The sequence below is a fragment of the Oncorhynchus tshawytscha genome, linkage group LG10, assembly GCF_018296145.1.
Source record: "Oncorhynchus tshawytscha isolate Ot180627B linkage group LG10, Otsh_v2.0, whole genome shotgun sequence".
In the NCBI taxonomy this organism is placed as follows: domain Eukaryota; kingdom Metazoa; phylum Chordata; class Actinopteri; order Salmoniformes; family Salmonidae; genus Oncorhynchus; species Oncorhynchus tshawytscha.
This window is the reverse complement of record NC_056438.1, coordinates 83,211,977-83,220,837: the sequence shown is the minus strand read 5'-3', so window position 1 is coordinate 83,220,837 and position 8,861 is coordinate 83,211,977. Positions and strand designations below refer to the sequence as shown.

The following is an 8,861-nucleotide window of genomic DNA, read 5'->3' as shown; positions in this document are numbered from 1 at the left end:
ACAGTTCTGTTATTAGGTTATGGGTGGATACAGGGTGGATACAGGGTGGATACAGTTCTGTTATTAGGTTATGGGTGGATACAGGGTGGATACAGTTCTGTTATTAGGTGATGGGTGGATACAGGGTGGATACAGGGTGGATACAGGGTGGATACAGGGTGGATACAGGGTGGATACAGTTCTGTTATTAGGTGGTGTCATTCCTTTAGAGACGCTGCTGCCAGTGGTATTGCTGTAAAATGCAATTGATCAAATGTTTTATACTTTCTTTCAAAGCAGCCTTGTTTTGGGTTGTAAATATATATGTGTTATTTATTTGTTATGCTCAACTTGTTTTAAATCCTTCACTATTTCAGTAAGGCTCTCGACTCGATAGGTTCACTGGTTATAGCCATGTTATTACCTTGTAACCCTGCACATTGACTTGGGCCCGGTAGTCCCAAGGACCCGCCAGTCAGCATTTCACTGTTAGTCTACACCTGTTGTTTACCAAGGACCCTTCAGTCAGCATTTCACTGTTAGTCTACACCTGTTGTTTACCAAGGACCCTTCAGTCAGCATTTCACTGTTAGTCTACACCTGTTGTTTACCAAGGACCCTTCAGTCAGCATTACACTGTTAGTCCACACCTGTTGTTTACCAAGGACCAGTCAGTCAGCATTTCACTGTTAGTCCACACCTGTTGTTTACCAAGGACCAGTCAGTCAGCATTTCACTGTTAGTCCACACCTGTTGTTTACCAAGGACCCTTCAGTCAGCATTACACTGTTAGTCTACACCTGTTGTTTACCAAGGACCCTTCAGTCAGCATTACACTGTTAGTCTACACCTGTTGTTTACCAAGCATTTCACTGTTAGTCTGCACCTGTTTACTATGCAAATACAATTTGATTTAAAGAAAATGTGATTCGATTACAGGTGATTACATGTGGTTACAGGTGATTACAGGTGATTACAGGTGGGTATAATTACAATAAAACCAGAAGGCATTATAACTTTGACTGGGACTAACAAGTAGTGTTGTTTTTCCAGTGATGATTTTGTCACAATGACCTCCAGAGCAACAGGTAGCCTGGCAGTTAGAGAGATGGGACAGTAAGATAAAAGCTGCTCGCTTGTTCGAATACCGGAGCTGAAAAATGTGTCAATGTGCCCTTGAGCAAGGCACTCACAACAAAATGGAGAATAAATCAAGGGTTATGAATACTTTCTGAAGGCACTTTAACCTAAATTGCTCCAGGGTCACCATCAGTAATGACAGACTCTGGCTGTGACTCTACTCTCTGAGGGTAATGACAGACCCTGGCTGTGACCCTACTCTCTGAGGGTAATGGCAGACCCTGGCTGTGACCCTACTCTCTGAGGGTAATGGTAGACCCTGGCTGTGACCCTACACTCTGAGGGTAATGGTAGACCCTGGCTGTGACCCTACTCTCTGAGGGTAATGGTAGACCCTGGCTGTGACCCTACTCTCTGAGGGTAATGGCAGACCCTGGCTGTGACCCTACTCTCTGAGGGTAATGGTAGACCCTGGCTGTGACCCTACTCTCTGAGGGTAATGGTAGACCCTGGCTGTGACCCTACTCTCTGAGGGTAATGGTAGACCCTGGCTGTGACCCTACTCTCTGAGGGTAATGGTAGACCCTGGCTGTGACCCTACTCTCTGAGGGTAGAGTTGGGATATGCAAAAAACAAACATGTTTCCAACTCACACATGCGTATTGATACACACTTGTACATATGTGAAATAGGACAATTACAGGCACCCACCAAATTATTATTATTATTATTTTAATGCTACACAGCCTGTGATGTCATTCAGAAGTAATTTGTGCAATACACCCCTCACCCCTCAAACTGCAGATAAAACCCTATTAAACTAATGCTTTGTGGTTTTCTCGGTCTCATAAGAAAACACCTTCAGTTGAAGTTCAAAGCTTGTCCATCCTATTCTCTTTATATGATCTTATATGCAGCACAGCAGACCGCTACATGTTCTCCCTGCGTGAAGGAATCAAGAATCAGAATCAGACACCAGAGGGTCACGTGATCACCAGGAGGCGGTGCGGTCGCGTCTATCAGCCAGTAGCAGCACACGTCAATCCAACACCAGGTTCCATGGAGAATGCCGAGATAACTCGAATAACGGTACGCTACAATATTTATGTGGGAGAAATTATCTTCGTTTGATAAACAACCGAATTTGCGTTTGTCGCGCGCATCAATAAACCGCACATAAAACAACAACAACAACAACAAACGGCAGAACTGTTTTTCGTCTCGTCACGAAACCCAACAGCTCCAGCCGAGACAGAACCATTGTCTGAATATATGTTTAGGATGGCCTGGATAGGCAAGGTAAGACGGATTCTCTCTTTAAACAAGTGCCACATTTATCAGCAGACTGTATTAACTATGTGTGATTGAAAATGAGCATAAATTGACTGGGCAGTGTGACAGTAGTGTTTTGAATATTATACGTTGCTGCTCGCGGTGTAACTGTTTCCCTCTTCTGCCCTCCTTTTTTTTGTTGACCACCAATTGTGGTTGACTGGTGGGTTAACGTTCAATCGGTTACAATGTAACGGTAAACGTTATTGCAGAGGCCTAAAGGATACAAAGTATCCAACGATAACCGTTGATCTGGTATGTGTCCACATGCGTTGTGCATGTGGATTCCCCTTAGCCTATGTTTAGAGAACAAGGTCTGCGATGTGTGCGAATAATTATTTAGTATTGCTTCCATTACCTAAAGTTAAATTAAGTCCCACATTTATTACCATGCCATGGGCCATTGTGGTAAACAATTTGAGCTCGAATTCACGTTTTAAATAGACTTATCATCAATTTAAATGCCCGGCAGTGACTCCAAATAGCCTATTATATTTGTATTGTCAAACAACTTATTTTTCTGCAAGAAACTCACATGATAATACAACACACACACACACATAGTCCGGGTAACCTTTAATGAACTATTTAGCAGTCTTATGGTTGGGGGTAGAAGCTGTCTCGGAGCCTGTTGGTCCGAGAGCCCATGCCAGACGGTAACAGCATGAACAGTCTATGGCTTGGATGGCTGGAGTGTTTGGCAATTTTTCTAGCCTTCCTCTGACACCGCCTGGTATTGAGGTCCTGGATGTCAGGGAGCTCGGCCCCAGTGATGTACTGGGCTGTTCGCACCACCCTCTGTAGCATCTTGAGGTCGAGGGCGGTGCATTTGCCATACCAAGTAATTCAGCAAGTCAAGATGCTCTCGATGGTGCAGCTGTATAACTTTTTGTGGATCCTAGGCCCCATGCCATATATTTTTATCTTTCAGAGGGGCAAGAGGTGCTGTCGTGCCCTCTTCACGACTGTGTTGGTGTGTGTGGACCATGTCCTTAGTGGTGTAGACGCCAAAGAACTTGAAGCTCTCGACCCTAAAGCCCTGTCGATGTGGATGGGGGCGTGCTCTCCCCTCTTTCTCCTATAATCCATGATAGTTTACTGCCGTTGAGGGAGAGGTTGTTGTCCTGCCAACACACTGCCAAGTCTCTGGCCTTCTCATCGCTGTCTGTGATCAGGCCTAACACCGCCTTGTCGTTTGCAAACTTGATGATGGTGTTGAAGTGCGTGGCTACGTGGTCATGGGTGAGAAGGGGAGTACAGGAGGGGACTAAGCAAATGCACCCCTGAGGGTCCCCCCGTGTTGAGGGCTCAGTACCCTCAGCGCCCCCTTACTTCCTGTTGTATTCCTCAACACAAGTATAAAAGGCATTTAGCTCGTTTTGGGGAGGGGGGGGGGATGAATTCCATGGAATCGGTATTACACTTTGACTCAGTTTTTATACTTTAAAATGTACAGTAAGTCAAACAAAAACCATTGATTTCTAAGTTTAACAAACCATGTAACTCTATGCTCTAGGACAACTTTTAACAATTAACACTGAACTAGTATTTTACAAAAACACATTTAGTGGAAGAACTGTGCAGATGCAAACTTTGGTAACGGAATTACGGTAAAATGTCCCTCAGGTTTTTATGCGATCACGTTCTCCCGAAAACTCTTAAATATCTGCTCTGAATTAAGACACAAATATGTCTGCAGCACAACACAGAACCGTAGATTAGAGTTCAGTACAATAGAGTACAGTACAGTGTAGGGTATATTACAATATACCGACAGTGTCAGCAGCAAAGTACCCCCTCACCATCACACCTCCTCCTCCATGCTTCACGGTGGGAACCACACATGCGGCGATCGTCCGTTACCCTACTCTGCGTCTCACTAAGACACGGTGGTTGGAATCCAAAATCTCACATTTGGACTCATCAGGACAGATTTCCACAGATCTAATGTCCATTGCTCGTGTTTCTTGGCCCAAGCAAGTCTCATCTTCTTATTGGTGTCCTTTAGTAGTGGTTTCTTAACAGCAAATCAACCATGAAGGCCTGATTCACACAGTCTCCTCTGAACAGTTGATGTTGAGGTGTCTGTTACTACCCAATAGGGCTATCTTCTGTATACCACCCCTACCTTGTCACAACACAACTGATTGGCTCAAACAAGGCACACCTGTTAATTGAAATGCATTCCAGGTGACTTACTCGTAAAGCTGGTTGAGAAGCTGCCATCAAAGCAAAGGATGGCTACTTTGAAGAATTTCAAATATAAAATATATTTTGATTTGTTTAACACTTTTTTTGGTTACTACATGATTCCAAATGTGTTATTTCATAGTTTTGATGTCTTCACTATTATGCTACAACTATTATTCTACAATGTAGAAAAACCCTGGAATGAGCAGTTGTGTCCAAACGTTTGACTGGTACTGGACTTCTATGATAGGTTTAGATTTGGTCCAGTCCGGTCTGTCTGTGGACGCTAACATCAAGGCCAGACTGAATAAATGTCAACTACTTTTCAAGAGACATTAACCGGAGAGAGAGAGAAAGAGAGAGAGAAAGAGAGGGGGAGGGGCTGCTGAACATAACAGCATGCCAGTGGAAGGGAGGACAGTAGGGAAAGGGGATACCTAGTCAGTTGTATAACTGAATGCATTCAACCGAATAGCAGGTGACCCAACTGTGGTTTGTGATTATTATGATTTGTAGCCAATTCAGCTGCAGTAATTACGTTACAGATTTTTAGGTAATTCTGTTAACAATTTCGTAACATAATTATGAGTTTTGATCACTTAATAATTCATAAACAAAATTGACGTCAGTAAAATCACTATAACTAATTGGTAGCTGAACTAATACTAGTTAATGTGAGACTAGTTGGCTACATCTAGACTACATATTGACCTTCAATCATGTTAGGCCACTGGTACAATATATTCATTTATGGTTAGATTAGAATCGTGAATATAATCATTGGTCTGTACAGAGACTTCCAAATCCACATCTCTATCCATGGGTTAGGAACAGGCCTATTTAGCAAGCTAGTTACTGCAGAACATGAATACATGCAGACCAGAAACCAAAATTAAGTTTTGCTTACGATGTGTTTTGATTGGTGCGAAGCCAAATCCAAACTGGCCTCCTTTTGGTGGGGCGTTTTGCTGCAGGTCAACGCCGATCGGCTAATTATTTAATAATTTTTGTATCAAGGGAGGCCAAATCCTTGTTGGCATCGATCAATGAAATGCTACGTCAGCAACATGTAATACTCTTTTGGTCCAGACAGCATCAGATACATGGACTACACATAGAAAGACAGAGGGGCGCTGTTTCCCTCGCTATGATGTAGATAGATGTAGATAGAGTCATCCAGCCACGTCTCTGGCAGCTTTTCAAGCCTCTCTGATTCGAGACACTGGAACTAAGCTCATCCATCTTATTCTCCAGTTTTATTTTTATTTTTTATTTCACCTTTGTTTAACCAGGTAGGCCAGTTGAGAACAAGTTCTCATTTACAACTGCGACCTGGCCAAGATAAAGCAAAGCAGTGCGACACATACAACGACACAGAGTTACACATGGAATAAACAAAACATACAGTCAATAATACAGTAGAAGAAAATCTATATACAGCATGTGGATTGGAGGTAGGATAAGAGAGGTAAGGCAATAAATAGGCCATGGTGGTGAAGTAATTACAATGTACCAATTAGACACTAGAGTGATTGATGTGCAGAAGATGAATGTGCAAGTAGAGATACAGGGGTGCAAAGGAACAAGATAAATGAATAAATACAGTATGGGGATGAGGTAGATAGATGGGCTATTTACAGATGGGCTGTGTAAAGGTGCAGTGATCTGTGAGCTGCTCTGACAGCTGGTGCTTAAAGCTAGTGAGGGAGGTAAGAGTCTCCAGCTTCAGAGATTTTTGCAGTTCGTTCCAGTTATTGGCAGCAGAGAACTGGAAGGAGAGGCGGCCAATGGGGTGACCAGTGAGATATACCTGCTGGAGATCGCACGCTACGGTTGGGTGCTGCTATGGTGACCAGCGAGCTGAGATAAGGCGGGGCTTTACCTAGCAAAGACTTGTAGATGACCTGGAGCCAGTGGGTTTGGCGACGAGTATGAAGCGAGAGCCAGCCGACGAGAGCATACAGGTCGCAGTGGTGGGTAGTATATGGGGCTTTGGTGACAAAATGGATTGCACTGTGATAGACTGCATTCAATTTGCTGAGTAGCATGTTGGAGGGATTGGTAGGATAGTCAGTTTTACGAGGGTATGTTTGGCAGCATGAGTGAAGGAGGCTTTGTTGCGAAATAGGAAGCCGATTCTAGATTTAATTTTTGATTGGAGATGCTTAATGTGAGTCTGGAAGGAGAGTTTACAGTCTAACCAGACACCTAGGTATTTGTAGTTGTCCACATATTCTAAGTCAGAACCGTCCAGAGTAGTGATGGGGGCAGGTGCAGGCAGTGATCGGTTAAAGAGCATGCATTTAGTTTTACTTGCATTTAAGAAAGGTTGGAGGCCACAGAAGGAGTGTTGTATGGCATTGAAGCTCGTCTGGAGGGTTGTTAACATAGTGTCCAAAGAAGGGCCGGATGTATACAGAATGGTGTCGTCTGCGTAGAGGTGGATCAAAGAATCACCAGCAACGAGAGCGACATCATTGGAGTATAAGGGGAAGAGAGTCGGCCCGAGAATTGAACCCTGTGGCACACCCATAGAGACCACCAGAGTTCCGGACAACAGGCCCTCTGATTTGACACACTGAACTCTATCAGAGAAGTAGTTGGTAAACCAGGCGAGGAAATCATTTGAGAAACCAAGGCTGTTTAGTCTGCCAATAAGAATGTTGTGATTGACAAAAGTCGAAAGCCATGGCCAGGTCCAGTGACCGGACATTATCCAACAAGTGACTGTCGATCTGATGTCCTGCAGAGCGTGGCTAGTCATATGTGATACTAGTAGGAACTCTGTGCACAGACAAAGTCAAGATAAACACGATAAAAGTCACTCTGTAGCACAGTTGGGTTGGAGCCTCTCCATCGACAGGTACAGATACAGTGCTTCAGTGTTAAACAGTGACCGACCTCCGTTCAGTTAACACTACAGTATCCATCTGATATCAATGACCTTGATGATGGCGATGACGCCACTGAGACGCACTGCAGTGAGAGAGGACACCCTTGGCATGCTCCTGTTTACGCTACAGTCACCATAACAGTGTGTGTGTCCAGTCACCATAACAGTGTGTGTGTCCAGTCACCATAACAGTGTGTGTGTCCAGTCACCATAACAGTGTGTGTGTCCAGTCACCATGTGTGTGTGTCCAGTCACCATAACAGTGTGTGTGTCCAGTCACCATAACAGTGTGTGTGTGTCCAGTCACCATAACAGTGTGTGTGTCCAGTCACCATAACAGTGTGTGTGTCCAGTCACCATAACAGTGTGTGTGTGTCCAGTCACCATAACAGTGTGTGTGTGTGTGTGTGTGTGTGTGTGTGTGTGTGTGTGTGTGTGTGTGTGTGTGTGTGTCCAGTCACCATAACAGTGTGTGTGTCCAGTCACCATAACAGTGTGTGTGTCCAGTCACCATAACAGTGTGTGTGTCCAGTCACCATAACAGTGTGTGTGTGTGTGTGTGTGTGTGTGTCCAGTCACCATAACAGTGTGTGTGTCCAGTCACCATAACAGTGTGTGTGTGTGTGTGTGTGTGTGTGTGTGTGTGTGTCCAGTCACCATAACAGTGTGTGTGTGTGTGTGTGTGTGTGTGTCCAGTCACCATAACAGTGTGTGTGTGTGTGTGTATGTGTGTGTGTCCAGTCACCATAACAGTGTGTGTGTGTGTGTGTGTGTGTGTGTGTGTCCAGTCACCATAACAGTGTGTCAAATCAAATCAAATTTATTTATATAGCCCTTCGTACATCAGCTGATATCTCAAAGTGCTGTACAGAAACCCAGCCTAAAACCCGAAACAGCAAGCAATGCAGGTGTAGAAGCACGGTGGCTAGGAAAAACTCCCTAGAAACGCCAAAACCTAGGAAGAAACCTAGAGAGGAACCAGGCTATGTGGGGTGCCCAGTCCTCTTCTGGCTGTGCCGGGTGGAGATTATAACAGAACATGGCCAAGATGTTCAAATGTTCATAAATGACCAGCATGGTCAAATAATAATAAGGCAGAACAGTGAAAACTGGAGCAGCAGCACGGCCAGGTGGACTGGGGACAGCAAGGAGTCATCATGTCAGGTAGTCCTGAGGCATGGTCCTAGGGCTCAGGTCTTCCGAGAGAGAGAGAGAGAGAGAAAGAAAGAAAGAGAGAATTAGAGGGAGCATACTTAAATTCACACAGGACACCGGATAGGACAGGAGAAGTACTCCAGATATAACAAACTGACCCTAGCCCCCCGACACATAAACTACTGCAGCATAAATACTGGAGGCTGAGACAGGAGGGGCCCAATGTGTGTCC

The 8,861-nt window shown here is 44.5% G+C and overlaps 1 protein-coding gene across 2 annotated transcripts in view; it reads left to right on the top strand.

Annotated features, from left to right (window-relative positions):
- Positions 1–2,081: 2,081 nt before the first annotated feature.
- The window catches only part of st6galnac3 (ST6 (alpha-N-acetyl-neuraminyl-2,3-beta-galactosyl-1,3)-N-acetylgalactosaminide alpha-2,6-sialyltransferase 3), a 111,795-nt gene continuing 105,015 nt past the window's right edge, over positions 2,082–8,861 (top strand). For both annotated transcript variants that reach the window (XM_042329233.1, XM_042329232.1), the window contains exon 1: positions 2,082–2,358. In XM_042329233.1, the coding sequence (XP_042185167.1) occupies positions 2,332–2,358 (27 nt within the window). In that variant the 5' untranslated portion in view covers positions 2,082–2,331. The remainder of the gene's footprint in view (positions 2,359–8,861) is intronic.